The sequence below is a fragment of the Rhododendron vialii genome, chromosome 8a (genome assembly GCF_030253575.1).
Source record: "Rhododendron vialii isolate Sample 1 chromosome 8a, ASM3025357v1".
NCBI lineage: Eukaryota > Viridiplantae > Streptophyta > Magnoliopsida > Ericales > Ericaceae > Rhododendron > Rhododendron vialii.
The window spans coordinates 14,426,141-14,444,141 of NC_080564.1; the positions used below are offsets into that span (position 1 = coordinate 14,426,141).

At 38.9% G+C, this 18,001-nt stretch overlaps 1 protein-coding gene across 1 annotated transcript; it reads left to right on the forward strand.

Moving 5' to 3' along the window:
- The first annotated feature begins 484 nt into the window (after positions 1–484).
- LOC131336151 (uncharacterized) lies at positions 485–16,030 on the forward strand. Its single transcript, XM_058371867.1, has 18 exons — positions 485–594; positions 758–850; positions 985–1,076; positions 3,642–3,680; positions 3,824–3,877; positions 4,851–4,925; positions 6,136–6,201; positions 6,417–6,459; positions 8,044–8,089; positions 9,300–9,393; positions 9,496–9,548; positions 10,339–10,423; positions 10,517–10,619; positions 10,746–10,838; positions 13,728–13,794; positions 14,048–14,114; positions 14,441–14,494; positions 15,511–16,030. The coding sequence occupies exons 2-18, from the start codon at positions 781–783 to the stop codon at positions 15,646–15,648; spliced, it is 1,239 nt and encodes a 412-aa protein (XP_058227850.1). The 5' UTR covers positions 485–594; positions 758–780; the 3' UTR covers positions 15,649–16,030.
- The last annotated feature ends 1,971 nt before the right edge of the window (positions 16,031–18,001 follow it).

Consider the following 18,001-nt stretch of genomic DNA (forward strand, 5'->3'; position numbering starts at 1 on the left):
TAATGAGAAATGTAAAATAAAGAAGAAGGATTAAAAGTGTATATATATAATAATTCCTAAAAAGTACCAAACGTGTAATGGCGGTTTTGTCCCAACGTGCCAAAGGACAGGACAATACCTGGCGCGTGAACTTATGTCTGCCCTGGAGTAACCCATAAAGAAGGGAATTCATTTCAAAGAAAAAAGAAAGAAAGAAGGAAATTGATTTTTCACACTTCTCTTTTAATTGCTTACACTTTAATTTTTTTTTTTGTATTTATTCATTTAAATTTATTATCTTATTTTTTATTCAATACACTTCTTCACATATTCAATGACAATATTATAAATTTACGTAAAAAAAACAAAAAAAAAAGTATGAATGATTAATAGGGGAGCATGTGAAAATCGACCTGCCACAGTGTTGAATAATGCCCTGCACCATTTTTATGAAATATTTGGTAAATGATACTCCACTTTTCGTAAATACGGAAGTAATTTCTTAAACAGTATTAATATACAGTACTTTACATAAAATAAAAATCTCGTAAATAATTTATGAAACAGAATTTCCTACCCGTTTGGATTTTAATCCAAAATTCTTAAACCGAACAGGTTCGGCCCTACTCTCTCTCTCTCTCTCTCTCTCTCTCTCGCTCGCGCTCGCGTAGGCCGTAGGGTGCTTGCGCAATCTGGGATAATATTGTACTCCGTATCTCTTAGCTTGATGCCATCATAGATGGTCTGTTTGTGTGTAGCTCATACGTTTCCTTAGCAGGACATTCCTGTGGTCTTGGGAAGATGAGGAACACGAGGAGAAACCCATTAGAAGCAAACTGGTTGCATCGCTTCTTTTTAGCTTCAGTTACAGGTGTGTCGTGTGTTGCTTTGATCATTGTAGCATTTTCCCGTAGAATAATGTTAACAAGCTTCCATTATTACTTTTGCTACTGGTTAATTTGGAGTCCTTATGTTCGGTGTGTTATTGTTCTGTTTTCTTGTCAGCCGTTTTGCTTCAGATATGCCCGACTGCTTCAATTGGGGTTCCGGGGTCCAACTGCTATGCCCTTGACAATTCTGGTCACATTTATGATTTTGTATCCTTCTCACCAGCACTTGAAATTCTAGTCACATTAGAGTAGGCATGCACTGGGCTTGGTTGAGGGAAAAGTAGATGGATACTCATTCATTTGGGTTAAGTCGGCAGCCTCCAACACGTTATCACTCATCCATCGATAGGTTTATAAACTATTCTCTATCATAACTTGGCATAACCAAACCCAACCGAACTGAACCAAGCCTTAAGAGTTGAAGTCCCTGTAGGGGTTCGGTTTGTTGGGATCTGAATCGTGGATGAGCTCTGGTTCCCTCCGTGGTAGCTCCGCTCCCCTCCGATGCGCCTGCAACAAGTTACTAGGGCTTGGGAAGCCCAGTAACACTCCGACGATCAAGTCAGTACTCAGGGGAAGGAGGGTAGGTTAGATTTGGGTAGAGAAGGACGGCGTACCTGTTTGGGTGACGTCATAGGTGACGCATCGGATAAGACGGTTATGGAGCACATGGCCAGGTCAGCCCCAATAATGATTATCCTGCTGTAACCACTTGGGTCCTCATCGTGGTGACGTGCACGGAGCATGATCCTTCGGGCGCTCGGGGGGGTAAGCTTGAGTCCGATTCGACTCGCGAGTCCGAGCGGCTCATAGAGGGTCCTCCTAGATGCTACGCAGGGTCGCACCTGTCGCGGACCCAGGGAATTAGCTTGGTCCAACTTGGCAATGTGCGCCCCGGTGGATGGCCGAGCCCCACTCCCGGTTTCACTACAGTCCCAATTAATTGCGGTAGACTACACGAATTCATTTTATACATTGTGTTTTGTCCAGGATATCGTGTTATGTGATACTAAAAAAGCCTAGAGCCTTTCAAAGTACCGCCTCTAATGTTTGCATTCGACCGTAATCATATCACTCCTCCTACCTACCGCATTGGTCGATTTACTATAGAGATTTCTAAACCGCCTTAATCTATTTTTCCCCTCATATCTTCTATCGGTGTTACCCCTATCATTCTGCGAATGTTCTCGTTTCTAATTCTATTTTCCAGTTTTCCCATACATCCATCTCAAAATTCTCATTTCAACTACACTCATCGAACTCGTATGTTGTTTCTTAGTATCCCAACAATCCATGCTGTATAACATGGCAAGCCTTATAATAGTATGGTAGAATTTCCCCTTCAACTCTGTAGGTATCTTACGGTTGCAAAACACTCTACCTATTGATCCATCCAACTTGTACTCTATGTGTTACATCATCCCAATATCTTCATCCTTGCTAACAATTGAGCCTATATACTAAATATACATAAAACGCTCGCTTCTTTGTATATTTCAAGTACTTTGCTAACAATCTTCATCCTTGCTAACCATGCCAACACTAGCACTTTGACTACTGCTTAACGTACATTTCAAGTACTCTATTTTACTCCTACTGATTCTAAATCCTTTCAACTCTAATGCTTCTCTCTAAGTTTCTAATTTAGCATTAACACATCTTGCAATTTCATATAGCAAGACAATATCCAAGGCAATATCTAGGACTATAAGCCTATGTTGTGACACCAAACACTCACCAGGTATTATCTTAAGAGTCTTTACATACTAAATGTCCCGCGCCTCTCTTATCAGAAAATAGTCTATTTGACTGCTACTAGACTCGTTCTTAAAGGCGATTAGGTGCTCATCTCTCATCTTAAAGAAAGGTGTTCATAATACTATAGTTAAAAGCCACTGCTAAGTCGGAAATGCTCTTCCCAGCTTCATTTCTGGATCCAAAACCAACAACATGGACTCTTTTCTATCCTTGCTTAATATTGGTCTCTGAAGGTTATCCCTTGTACCATCTCATCCATTTGATCCCAAAACTGTGTTTCACATGCTCATATAAACTGACTTGGGGTGCATAGGCAGTAATAACATTAATTACAGTCTCCCAATATTAAGTTTAACCAAAATAATCCTCTCTCATTTTCTCGTGATTGCGACTACGGAATTCTTAGTTTAGCTACAACTACTCCCACCCCATTCCTATGCCTATCTTTACCAGGGTGATAAAGCCTGTAGCTAGTATTCCATATTTCTTTTGCTCTCTCGCCAACCCACTTTGTCTCCTGTAAGTAAGCTATACTAATGCTCTTCCTAATCATACAATCAACTAATTCCAAGGTTTTACCTGTCAATGATCCTATATTCCATCTAGCAAGCCTAAGCCTACAATCATGGGCTAACTTCTTTACTTGTGCTCCTCCATGTTGACGTGAGAATCCTTGCTCCTTTATTACCGCACCCGGGCGCTGATGCGACGCCCCAAGCAATTTTTTTGAGCAGCCCGAGGTAGGCGCAATGCCCCTTGCAATTTTTTCAAAACACCCTGAGGCTGGTGCTATGCGTTGCATGAAGGGAGCGCCCAAGCTCAACTCATATTCATATTCAGATTCACATAATAAGAACCTAACGGTCTTTTACTTGTTGGTTAGCTACCTAACGTACGACCCATCTGGGCTTGGGATCGGCTGTGTAAAAAAATAAGACTCTTAAGCATAAAATAGAATCTAAGCATGAAATTTTTAAATCTGGAGATATTGTTTTTCATTAATTTTCCACTCAGAGTAGCTGGATAGGACAGCCATTCGAGTATGAGGGGAAGGTAATGTCTCTAATTATACAATTTTTTTTTCCTCTGATGAGTAAAGATATATCAATGATGATCATTAATCATGACCACCAGGATACTGGCCATTAGTAAGCATTTTCGGAGATCTATACCTCATGGCCTTTTCAATTATACAGGACTCCGACTTGGTGGTTCGATTTTGTAAAGATGTGGAAAGCAGATCACAAACGGTATGCACTGACAACTGATTTTCAATTAACATATCTCTGTGGTACATGTGTACGTAGACTCTAAATTTGTTGGTTGGATAAATAAGGTGGATGAATAATTCTGCATTTTGTCTTATGCTTTTACTTCCGTGCTTAATTTTCCGTAATTTTTATGAGCCTTCTGGAGTGAATCAGTTCTTTTCAGCATGATTACCTGCCTCCTCTCCTCTCTTTAAAGCAAATTCCTCTTATTTGTGGAACTTTTAGTGATTTCGAGATCTAATGCAATACTCACAGGAATGTCCATACCACAACAGCTTTTCTGTTTGTTCTATGAGCCATTTATAGCATATGGTTGTTCAAGACCAGATAAATTCATATGTAACGGACTTTCATCTCTCTCCTTTTCTTGAATAATTGCTCCATGGAAGACTTTACCAATTGTATACAGTTTTTACATTGTAACTTAAACATCGTGCTTCTTTCTGAAGCCAATTTTGGTTTCACTGGGGAATTTTGTAGTCAATCGGATTTTGCTGCAAAAATATGTTAGAATAGTAATTTAAAGCTTGTGTTAATAAATAAATGAGTTGTCTCTTGTGGGACTATATGTAATGTGAATGCTACATGGGTCTTGGTGTCCCATACAAGTTTGTGGATAGTAAGAAGCATGCATTTGGTTGTTGCCATCTGAAACAGGCATTCTGTATAATGGGTCTTTTATGTGGGAAGGAAAAAAAGTGCCTGTTACGGTCAGTGATTATAATGCCACAAAGAAGGTGGAGCTGCTATATCCTGATTTGGTGTGGTAGAGGGGACTCAGGTTCGGAGATTCTCCATGTTGAAGCCATACATTGAACTACCCAAATTCAAGACATGAATAATTTAATACGCCAATGGCTAGAATTAGCATGTTAGACATAGGTTTCATTGATGTAGTTTGTAGTTTAGACTATTTAATCGACCAAAAATGTATGTGCTGACAAAATTGCAGGGATACTTGGATTTTGGCAGATTTGACAAGGTTAACTATTTTGTTGCTGGTTCAGGTCACGTTAATTTTGTTCAGGTAAGTCATAATTGGTAGTGGTTCTTATCATGTTAGAGACAAAGAATAAGACTTCATCTAGTCATCAATATTGTTTCTCTCCATATAGCTGATTTGATCTCCAATAGTTTGCTTATCATATTCTACAGTTAACATTGTTAGTGCTGTCTAATTGCATTTAGTGATTTGTAATTGTAACTAAGTCCTGGCAAATGACGAATTTATTATCCTCATCTATATTGGCTAGTCATTTAGCCTTTCTTGTGTTGGCCTTTTCCTGTGACATTAGTTTCCTTTTCATATTATTTGCTCATTATATGTCTTTAACGTAAAAGTTCCTTAATTTCCATATGAAGGGAATGGTGTATTTAATTAGCTGATGGATTTGTAGTTACAGTTTTCTTGTAGAAATATGTACATCACAGTGGTTGCACCCCGTGAGTGCTTAGACAGTATAAACTTGTTCTTCTGATCTTTTAATTATAAAACAACAAGTCCATTTGTTGGTAGGTGATAATCTCAAAGTGCCAGTTGCGGATGAACTTGTGATGCAAATGTCATGTAAGGTCGATCGATGTGTGAGAGAAATGGAAATCATGGAAGCACTGAGAATGCATCCTTTTTGTTAAGGATTGATGAGTCAAATGGACTTCATGACAAATTCTTGTGCTTCCTTGCAATGATAAATTTTCTGTTGATTGTTTGTCTCTGTTGAATCATGGTGCATTCATTCAAGCAAGTGGATTTGCCTCTTGGCTGCTTATGTTGTCATGCAAAATTTAGGAACATAGCTAGCATTATATAGGAGCATCATTGGCTTCCAGTAAAATACACAGAAAATGGGTTTTACATGATTTCCTTTATGAGAGTTTTTTCTTTTCTTTTTTTGGTCGCTGTAATAGTTGAGTTCAGCGTTGTTGAAGATTGGGGTTTCAAAAAAGTCAGACAGTGCAGTTTGGAAAATGACGAAAATTCTCTGCTTTCACATCTCCTTTTAACTTCCAGTGTGTCATAACAACTTTGCTCTAAACATTACATTTCTTTGCCTTTTCGGTTTTTCCAAAATGCGATGGGGAAGTTAAAATTTGAATTCTGTGAAATGCTAGCCCACCTGATAGATATTCCGCAAGTTTGGTAGCTAATTTTATGTGGATCTTGTATGCTTGAGCTCATGGTACATTCCAACTGGTACAACTTATTCTTTATCTGGTCAAATTCTGTTTAAATACAGGAGTTTTACAATGGTGATTTGATAAACTGTGAGCATAGTTATGACAAAATGGGACGTACAGCTAAGGTTAGTGGTATGATGTTCCCTTTTCTGGTCAGTAGATAAACTTAGTTTCTCTTGATAAGATTCAGGGTTGGATAAGAACACTTCCAAAAGTGATGTTTCCCCCTTTCTCTGGAGTCTGGCTGAAGATGAGGGTGTATCAACCGTAACAAGAATCTTAAACTTCTGTTCATTGTACTCATAACGGTTATGTAAAAAATTTCCCGATTGGATTTCAGGTCAACATCATATGTGGGAGTTGTCCAAAGGGCAAATGTAAAGGTATATCTTCATTTTCTTGATGATTAAGCAATTATTGACCGTTGTAGATATGCCTATAGTTTGCAATCGCAAAGTGTTTTCAGCTCTATGTTTGGTTGCCTTGGAAGTGAAACTGGGAATTTTTGGTAACATGATGACTGATGGCAATTGAGAATTTCTTAAGCCATATTTCATGGTTGGAAGTTTTGGATAACATTATTCAACGTGTGGAATGAAAGGAAACAACCCACACTTATGGCGAATTGGGGAAAATGACCAAATATTCCATTGTTGTGCTTGGAGCATAATGAAAAGTGGTATTGTTATCCCAAAAACGTTCCTGTGAATTGTGAGAGATTATAGATGGTAAGTTGCTCGTTGCTTTGTTAGTTCGAAAGTTGAGATTTGCAATCATAATATGGTGGCAACTGGCCAGTTCCGATTGATGCCACATCTGGATCGAATCTTAGCTCATCCTCCAAGCGATGGAATTGAAGTTGGAGCTGTTCACTAGATATGAGGACCCTAGTAGGCTAGTCCCTTTTAAGCCAGATCACAGCAGTGTTGGCTTTTTGCAGACAGCATGCATTTATGGTCAGAATTCTCCGGACTCCTCTCAGCTGGTTAATCAGATAGATTTCATTTTGTGCATTGCAAGCTGTAGCCATTATTGGAAGATACAGTTGGTTGGTCCTGTTTGCAGAACTGTGCAGAATGCTAATGACACCATCATTAGTCATTACATTGTTGTTTCATCAATACAGTGAAGCAAAAAGCATGAAGACTCTCAAAGCTTCAGAGATGTTGTAAAAGCAAAACTTTGAATGCATTGTATCTATTGAACCCTTGCCATGCAAGTTATCCCCAGTCTGCGACCTTATGATTCCCTTTAGTGAAGCCTAACTGTAGCCTATGTAGCATTTCTTGTTATGTCAGTTTAGAAAAGCATCAAGTACTTGGTTTTTGCTGTTAAAAAAGGAACATGTAATTCGTCAACTGTGAAAATGTTTTATGCTTTGGTGGAGGGTGTGGGTAAATGTGATTAATTTGATCTTATGACCTGGGCAATGTTTAGTGAAGGATGAATACACCATTGAGCAGATTGAAAAACCTTCACATCTCAAGTGCTCAGTTCTTCCCCAATTCTGAATCGAAGGATGGTTTCTTAAGGTCTCTCTTGTTGAGGCTTGGTTTCATTCTCTATACTCTTGTTAGTTGTTTTAACTTGACGTGGTGGTCGTACTCTCTGGATATCCAATGTTGCCCTTGTTCTTAGTTGGCAGTTAATCTTAGACTGCTGGTTGTTTGGCAAATACTGCTCATTACTGAGAAGTATACAATCATGTAGGTCCTTGCAAATATTTTATTGTCGATGTGGTTGAAGAGTACTGCTGAGCTAAGCTTATGTTTGTACTAGAATTGATAATCTATACTTGCTTCCATTTCTTTCCTTCTTGTTGCAATTTGGAACATTTTTTCATCTTTCTGATTGTAAATATATGGGATACATATGTTTGTATGACTGAACGCTGTAGTCTTTTCATCGTGTTCTCAACTAGGTGTCTTCATAATTTTTTGAATTAAGACTTGCTTTCTGTCTATCAGGTGGACTTGGATGCATCTGCAATGTGACGTACGAGTCAGCTTGCAGGTTTTTCTGATCTCTGCTTTTTCCTTTTTGGTAACTCAAAAATAACACTTCCATACCATGACTATCTGCCACATATGCTTTCCATATCAACTGTTTTGCTGAAGATGCTATAACTTGGTCATTGACGCCTCTTGTTTTCAAATAGTGAGAGCTAGGCCTGTGCATGTGTATCGTTTTGGGATATCTTTGAGATCACTACAACTAATCATAAACAAAGATTGTTCCCCCTTTTTTTTGGTATTGGGCCCTTTCTAAATTTACAAGTATCTTATTTAATTTGTGTGGGGGTCTACAACTGAAAACTTGTAATATGTTTACCAAAAATGACAAAGGTTATATTTCTGTTAAGGCATGTTCTTGCATTCTAACACCTTTGGACCAAATCCACCAGCTTTTGAAATTGGCATGGTGTTTGAGTTCCACCATGGCACCATGGTTGTTCATTGTATTTTACCAAAACACCTGGGTAGTGAAAGATGGCTTGTCATTATCCGTAATCCTGTAAGATGGAGATGACGACATGGATTATGTTCTACATGGAAAGTGCACGGAGGCCTTATAGTTGATATGAAGTTGACTGCATTATTATGACATGACAACCATGTGAGAAAATGCATATGTAGTTACAAGTGTGCCTTGTGCTATCCTTGTGCTATCTTGACAATCTTAGGGCTTGTAAAGGTGGTGTACATTTAAATTCGTTTTCACAACCATATCATTTCTTAAGTTCGCTTAAAAGTTACTGCTATACTTCTATCAAAATCTGGTGGTATGTTTGGATAGTCTTAAGAAAATTAAGGTCTTGTTTTATTGGTGTAAAACAATGGATATGTGATACTTCATTTCATATGATACTCTTTTCGAAAAAAAAATAAATTCATATGATACTGGATACATGAAGTATTTGAGTTCTTTGATTTTTGTATTCCATTTCAGTAAGTGCTGCATACAGAAATTTGGTGAGAATAGGCCCGAGTAGTGAAGAGTGATGTGATATTACCGTAAGAAAGAGTAAAGAAAAAAACATATGAATAAGAATCCAAGGCAATTGTTGAGGGAGGACATGCCTAACAAATATTGTTAATGCTAAGTTATTGTATGTTTTTAAACAATTCCATTCTTGATATAATTTGGGAATAGAGAAATTTTTATGCATTGTGTGTGATCTTCGCTATTTCACTCAAAACGCGCATTGGATTATTGCATCCAGAGTTCTTGTTGAACTTGCCATTCCGTGCGAGAAACAGGGTCTGCGAGTGTTTGAAGGTTTCACGGTTGGTTTTCATCCACGGTCGTGGGAATTAGTAAGGATTCAGGAACTTTTCTGTTGTTCTCGCTGCTAAAATTATTTTGGTTCATACGGGGTCATTATGTGTTTAATAAAATTGCTTCTCGTGAATTGGTAGGTTTACAATGGCATGACTCAATTGGGTTTCGAGAAGTCTCACCATGAATTTAGGTAAAGGATATATACCAAGTGTTCTTTTGCTCTGCATATCATATTCTTCTTTCATCTCTGCTTTTTGTAAATACTTTTGCTTTGTCTCCTGTAATGAGATTGTATGAGTGGGCATCTAAAAGGCTTTCTTGCTTATTATTACATTCATTCTATTAGTCATTGTCATCTAGAAATCATCCTTGCCTTCGGACTGAAGCTACATTTAGCAGTCATCAGACCTGCAAGCTATACATATCTGATTGTACATAATAAAATTGACTTTCAGCTGGATAAATCTGTTTGTAGCAACAAACTTACTGGGATAGGTGATGTTGAAAACATCACCAGAGGTCTAATTGTTTGTCCTTTGTTGGTTTTATAGCCACTGATAAAGAAAGTGCTTCTTTTGTTGTACTGCAGTACCTCCATTTACATGGCTGAATAAGTCAGTTACACAACTTGTACTCCAGCTCCGGCTCCCTGCTTTTCACCACTCAAAGTGTCACCCGTTTCATAGAGTGATCTCTTTGCACTAATATTTTGGTAGTATATGCTTGCTTGCAGCTGTGAGATATTGTTTGTTCATTGTTGATTGCCTTTTGAGTGACTTGGTGGCTCCACGCCTTTGCCTACTTCCTATGACCTTCCTCGTCATAGCATAACCTCATCTTTCTGCCAGGCCACTATATGTTACTGGAATACAGATTTGTAGATCACATAAATTTGTACGCCGTGAAATTTGTTTTTTGTGTTCTTACTTTTGCATCTTTTGCGCAGCAATAATTGGAATTCAAATTTCCATATTTTGCAGCTTCAAAACTGAACAGTCTCAGGTTGCTCTTTATATGACTGCAATTGCCTCCCTTTCAAATTTAGTGCAGAAACCAACTGTTAAGGTAATGCAATTTCTGTTTTTTAATTTCTGTGGATTCTCTTATCAACTGTTAGAATTTTGCGATCAGGTTCCTGTTTATCTGTCTTTGCCCTAGGTCTCCCCAGAACTTGGCCTTGAGGTTAGGTTATCAGGCTCAGGAGCAACTGGCAGCCAACCAACAACTTTGTCACCCACGATATTGATGGTGGCTTGGAGATGTATTGTTTTATATATTGTTTTTGGTTTCAAAAATACTCATTTAAGTGTATGCCTTCCAGTAGTTGTTTTGTAATGTTATCGTCCAAAATTGTGTTGTTTTGAACTTTTTAGTCCTAACTTTTCAGGTGAGGAGGCTCGTGATACTCCATATGAAGTAGAGATTACTGTCCCTGTTGTGGGTTATGAGCCCATTCAGTTTACTCTTACAAAAATGTGTGGTAAGAGCTAAAGATAAAGGATAAAGGGTTCTGTTTGCGTGGAAGGGGATTCATCATCTCTTGGTGGATTTGGTAGCTGTCCCCTTCTCTGTAGAGGAATCCCCTTCGGTTTTTCCCCTTACAGGATTGCATGGAACTTGTTTGTTGTCTGCAATTGTTGCTAGCTACGTGTGTTTAAGTCTAACAGTTATTTATATTTCTGCTCCCAAGGTTTCTTTTCTTGCCCCTTCATGGTTTTGGGTCATAAGTGCGATTGAGAGTGTATCTGAATCATATGATGAAGCTGTGAAGTGAAGTCCCACATCGCCTAGGTACCAAATTCATATAGAGTATATAAGCATGAGGGCACCCTCACTTCATGAGCTAGCTTTTGGGGTTGATTTCTACCTAAGACCGTGTAACATGGTATTGGAGCTAGGTACCAGAGATGGGGACTGCATGCGGCAGGTCCTGCCAAGTGAGTTTGTGCTTGAGGGAGGGTGTGAAGCAAAGTCTCACCTGGGTACCAAAGTAATCTGAACTAAATAAGCATGAGGGCACCCTCACTTCACGAGTTAGCTTTTTGTGAGCAGCATGTCCGGGAAAAGGCGAATCAATGAGCGCGCTTTCTGGCAGACGAGCGCTCAATTCAGAGTCGCCACTTGGGTTTGAAGGTCCGACACCCAAGGAACCGAACTTGAAACGCTTGCTGCGCTGTTTGATTTTTGAAAAAGGTGAAGGCACCAGTCCGTCATAACCATATCTGGGTTCGGGAGCCAGGTTACGAGAGGGAAAGGGTTTTAAGGCATCCCTCTCGCCCAATCCGGAGATCGGTCTCTACTTAGGCATTTGCGAAAACGTTTGCGATTTTGTTTGATTAATCAATTCTTTAGCCATTTAGGGGTGGGGAACAATTTAATGAGAATTAAAGCTGTAACATGTTTGCAGGATGTGAATAATAGCAAGGATGAACAGTTAGTATAGGATGAGAACAGACTGCTGTGGGAGTTTAAACAAATTGGGACGCCCCTGTTTTGGAATGACGTACGTAGGAAGAAACCAGCATGCACTGAACAAGTCATTGCATGCTGTTCACTCCTACGCGCGTGACAGTGAGCTCAAACCCACAACTCTTATTCTCAAACCCTCTGGGCTCTGGAAGGACCAGTGCACACCCAGGACAAACCAAACAGTTATAAGCAGTTAATATACATAGTTCTAAGCAATTTAAAGGCTAAAAGCCCTACAAATTAACAAAACACCCCATAAACAGTGTGAGGACAAAATAACGGCCTAAGGCCAAGTTACCCGTGCAAGGCCACTAACTGGTCGGAGGCTCTCTGGCGCGCGATGGTGGCGCTCCGGCGCGCGATTGTCGCGCCCTGGCGCGAGCAGGACTGAACCAGACCAGTGCTTAGTTTACACGTTTCTGGGTTCTGAGGTATGTTCAGAAAGGTCTCAGTGGTACTCCACAACAGCAGAAATACATATTGAACTATAGTTAGCATTTCTAACAAAGGAAAGCAGTAAACTGGTTATTTTCATGCTTAACAGTGATCTAAATGTACAAGAAGACATAGAACAGTAGGAAACCAATCCCCACGCGATCCAGCGCGTGCAGCAACAGAGTGTTGCACGCGAGAGTGGGACCGTCGCGCGCTGGTCCTACCACAACGGTTTTTGAAACCTTGCCAGCTTTAGGACCAGGACTGGTATTGATTACCAGCCTTGGCCCTGCCAGCCCCCCTCAGGGATCATAACAGAAAACAGTAGGTATGCTATACCTAGATTGAGTTTGAAAGAGAACTTGAGCTTTGAGGTTTGAGGCTTGATTGAGTGGTTGGATGTTTGATAATTAAGGAACAAGGTGATTGTGCTTGATTGGGGTGTGAAAATGGTTGTGGGATGTTGTAATCCTTTTGAAAAATTTGAACTTTTTCAAAACCTTTGAATTTGTTAACCGTTTTTAAAAACTTGAACCCTTCAAATGGATGAACAAATGGGGTATTTATAGGAGGAGAGGGAGGTAGACATGGGCTGCAAAGAGAGGGATTCAGCCAGTCCACGAGGCCGGCTGAGGTTGCATTGGTGGCCAAGTTTCCACCTTAAGAAAAGTTGGTGGGGACTGGCATTGCGCTCCGGCGCGTGATGGAGTCAGTCTGGCGCGCGCGGGAGTCAGTCTGGCGTGCGAGGGTCAACGGTCAAACTTTGATTGTTGACCACCACCTGGCAGTTTGACCAGCGCACCCTGGTGTCATACTGTCGCGCAAGTGTCAAACCAACCAACACGTGCCAGTAGGGTTTTTGGCTTTTTTGAAGTGGCTTAGGCTAGGGTTAGGTTCAAGGGTTTTGCAAACACTCAAAGCTCAAACACTTATCATTCCCGGGGTGTTCTTAATCCAATTCATCATCGGGGAATCAAATACCGTTAGTAAACTAATCTGGAAGCCCAGTTGGGGTGTCTACACTTTTGAGGTTGAGTTTTACCTAAGACCGTGTAATCTACAGCATTCCTCTTGATTTTGTGTTATTTTTTCTTGAACTTCATAAGCAATCCTAATTCTCTATTTTCATTAATATCTTTCATCTAGATTTCGTGTAGGTTTGACAGTATCTTGAGAACTTCTCCTGACTTGAATGATTGCGATAATTTTATGTTTTTTTTTTGGTTCACGATAGTTGTACTTGATTGCTCAATACAATTGTCGATGGTCACAGATAAGGAATAAGTTTGGTTATACTTGTGGGCAATTTTGGTTTTACAGCAAATCAACTAAGTACCTGAGTCTCATACTAAATAAAAATGAAAAACTAACCAGCTGTAGTCAATTACCTGCTCATGCTAACTATTTGGTTTCGAATTGACTCGTATTTGCTAATCCGCAGTTGGATTGTTTGTTTGAGTTGCAGGATATAGGCAGCATAAAGAAGGAGATTCTATGAGAGGTTGGGCTGTATTTGGAGTGATATGTTCCATGTATGCCAAGTTCAACTTCATCTTTCTCTTTAGCCCCATGATCTGATTTGTTCCATTGTCTGGGCATTTGTATTGTATTCTGTTAAATGTTTCCCATCTTGATGCCACAATATATTAACTGATTTTCTGCAATTTGTACATTATGATCGTTCATGGTCGTGTTACATGAGATTGATCAGTAACTCATCGGCATGTTGTTTTCTCTCCTCGTTACTTATGTCTCTTATGTTTTGCATTAACTTTTGTGGGACAGATTTGTTGTTTTCTCAACACTATTTTGTTTTGGAGGGTTTGTTTACAAGACACGGGTTCAAAACCAGGTAGGATGTCCTTATTGCCCTGAATATCGTAAATTTTGCTCCCTCCGTCCCACTTTAAATGTCCCCTATAGGAACCCGTGCATTTTCAAACCCCCCAAAAATATTTTTATATATTATTTTTTAAAATTTTTTTACTCCAAATTAAAATATTCAATGAGTACTTTAATTTGGTGTAAAAAAATTTAAAAAATAATATATAGAAATATATTTTTCGAGGTTTGAAAAGGCACGGGTTCCTGTAGGGGACATTTAAAATAGGACAGAGGGAGTAGCTTTTTGCTCCCACAAGGTATGGATATCATTCTCATGGTATATATTACTTGCAGCGTGGTCTTGATGCACTGCCAGGCATGAGTATTTTGTCTGCATGTTTAGAAACTGTAAGTGAACTTTACTGCACTTATATTGGCAGTTGTGTATCTTCTTAAACTGGGACTTGTATTTTGATGAGTTCAATGTCAAATAAAAGTCTAGTATTTGGCTGAGTGGACTATGCCATGATTTAGTCACAGATTAGAGATTAAAGAGTTTGTTTGGGCATGCCAATGGAGTAAAAATGTGAAACTCTTCATCCAGATATGATAAAAATCATCCTGACTGAACCTATTTCTGCTCCCTGATGGAAATTAATTAAATATGAGGCAATTCTAGTGTTTTCAAATTTGTAAATTTTCTTTGTGCAGTAAATTCTCATTCATTTTTATCACTATCTATGGTCTTCCACTCAGTTCTAATCAATTTCCTTTTAGAGACTCATGACCCCCCATTAGAAAATGGTGCAGAAATTTATGTCCTCAAATACCATTTATAGTGAGGTAGTTTTCTGATGTAAATTCTCTTATTGTGAAAAAAATACTCCCTCCCTCGCATTTGTTTGTGCAATTTTGGGATTCCTACTTATTAAGGGGACAGAATGATGGCCATAAAAAGGTTTTCGAGTTTCCAAGAACAACACCCTTCATCTTTTTGGCACTAAATGAGCGTGCTCTTTCTCCATGCTAACTTTCATACTTGAACTTTCTTTTTTGTTGCTTTAAAAGAGAAATGGCAAAACAGGAACTTTAAAGAGTCAAATTTAAAGTTAGACAAGCATTTTGGGACGTTCAAAATTCAAAAAGTAAACAAACAAATTAGGGACATATGCTTACATGCAAATACCAGTTGTTTCTGGGTTGATTTATGTCTCCACTCAAACTTCCATAGACAGTATGGAGAGTTGCCCTTTTGTTTTGCTTTAAAAGATTACAGGAAAGAAAATATTAGAAACTTGGCTGTTTACGTACCCGATTCCCAGATTTGGCATTGTTTACGTGGTTAATTTCTTTTATCACCTCCCAAGTAGGCTCTCTGACAGTTTTTCTGTGTTTTCGGGTATATATCAAAAAACACAAAACAGGTCAGCGGAGGAGGGCATGGTTATTCGAGACCAAGTGACATGAATAGTACTTATGTGAATCAAGCCTCTTGGGAACGTCCGCCTGTATCTGCCCAAGGAACAGGGAGAACAAGTGAAAGGAAGTATGGTTCAATTTGAACCAATGGTATTCTATAAACGCTTCAATTTCCCAGTTTTATGCTTAGACATATCAATTCAGTGATGGTACCCATATGAGGGTACAGTTCCCTTTTGGAATTTGGAGAAAATGAGGCATTTGGGTGGCCCTTCCACTATATGGAAGCCTAGGATCTGTGACATTATTTACTTTTCATCTCACAGTGAAAGCAGATGTGACTGTTTACCAAAAAAAAAAGAAAGCAGATGTGATTCACGTGAATGCTTTCTCTGACTAGGACTCAACAGTATGGCACAACCTGGTTTTGTTCATGGATAGATACTGTGGTATCATGAGAATATGCCTGACGTTTAAGTTCCTCAATATACAGAAATACAGGATCATCCTTTTTTCTTGTTTGAATTTTGAGATTAATATCTGGATGAACGCATTCACTCTCACATCCACGGATGTTGGATGAAATTTCCATCCATCGGTCGGCATTGTTTCTGTTGGTTTATATAGTTCTACCCTTTTGCTTGCTTTAGACTACTTAACAATGTGAGATCTCCTCTGTTTCGCACCGCATCGGCTCTTTGCTATAGAGCACCTAACAGCAGGGCGGATCCATGTATCTGTAGATATTGGGGTCGAAAATCTAGACTTGTGTTTTTGCTTTTCCTATTTGACAAGTGAAATACATATTGAACTAAAGCGCGAACAAATAAGTAAATTTTTCTGTACAACTGATTCACTCAATATTTTTTCTTTTTTGCTTTAATATTTTCTATTTGGACCTTTTCCTTCTTAATTTTATTTGGGCTTAGAAGACCAATGCGCTAAATGGGAGAGCGAGACCGGAAGTGTACTGCTCATGCGAGATCAAATTCACTGGGCGGCACTGCTCTCTTGTTAGTCTAATATCAATTTCACCGGGCAGCACTGAAGTTAGTTAAGGTTTCACTCTGTGCTATGATTGTCAAAGAGTATGCTTAGCCCCTATCGAGCAGTTATGGAGACTTGAATCCAATCATTGAGTGAGAAACCGAACACTTACTTAGTGGCCAACCAATTGGTTGTAAGGTGCCTCTCCCCTTGATCGCCAGTAGTATTTAACAACGAGAGTAGTAGAAGGAGTATTTAAAAACGAGAGCAACATAATATGATTTTAATTTTTCCAAAGTTTATTATTCATCCTTCGTCATATAACCTTGATTTACGCATGAGATGCTTCTAGAGCTGTCTCGTGGGAGAAGCCAATAAAGTCTTAAGTTTTGGGCCTACAAAGAAAAGCTAAAAATGGAGTTTCTAAATTCTTAGGAATCCTATATATTAGGACCCAAATATATTTAATCTAAGCCTTCTCTAAACAAAATATGCTCAATTCAAGTTTTGTAATGGTAAATCTTTTGTAATGATTTTTTTTTTTTAATGAAATTCTTTGTCGACCAATCTTTGTATGAAAAATATAGGATGAACGAATTCGCTTCCGGCTTTCGAAAGTTATGAGTCGGCTCTGGATGCTTCCTACATCAAATAAAATAAATGTGGCCAGAGAATACACAAATAGCCAGCCACCAAATTAGCATTCAAGATGCCTGCCTAATGAAATCAAGCAAAATTGGCTAGGAAGAAATATATATACAATACAAAGGGCCAGACGTTGTACTATCGTTTCATTGTACGATGCCCAAAGTTTATTATTGAGGATTGACAAATTAGAGGAGCAGTTCGTCAACGACACCAATAGAGATATACTATACTATACTATACACTATTATGTCGGTGTACTGAACAATAATTTGATTAACCTACTCCTATTCTTATCCTTTGTAGCCTAGGTTAACTTTATCTGCTCCCCGCCGAACTGTTGAGTAAAGCAAATTGACCCCTAGACTGTTGTCCATGGAGAATGCACAAAACATTGACGGAATGTGTTTTTTTTTTCCTTCTTTCGTTGAACTTAATCTACTCTATGCTAGGGGATTTGGGGAGAGGGATGAATGCTTACGGCAAACGAACCCTACCAATGTACATGGAAATATAAAGGAGATGCATCAAGTGAACTTCACCCCACTTCGTTGAACCTAATCTACTCTATTCTAGGGGATTTAAGGAGAGGAGAGGAATAAGTGCTTACGGCAAACGAACCCTACCAATGTACATGAAAATATAAAGGAGATGCATCAAGTGAACTTCACCCCACTTGCACGCAATGTGTTTGAATGATGGATTTTGATATGAATTATTGGAAGGAAAAGGAAAGAAAATGACCAAAAAGGAGCATTCGTTAAATCCATTTTATATGTTGTCTCATCAGAGATGTCTATCCGAGTTCAATATCTAAATACAGTCGTGATTGATCCCAAAAAGTCATTTCTTTCTCATTTCAAG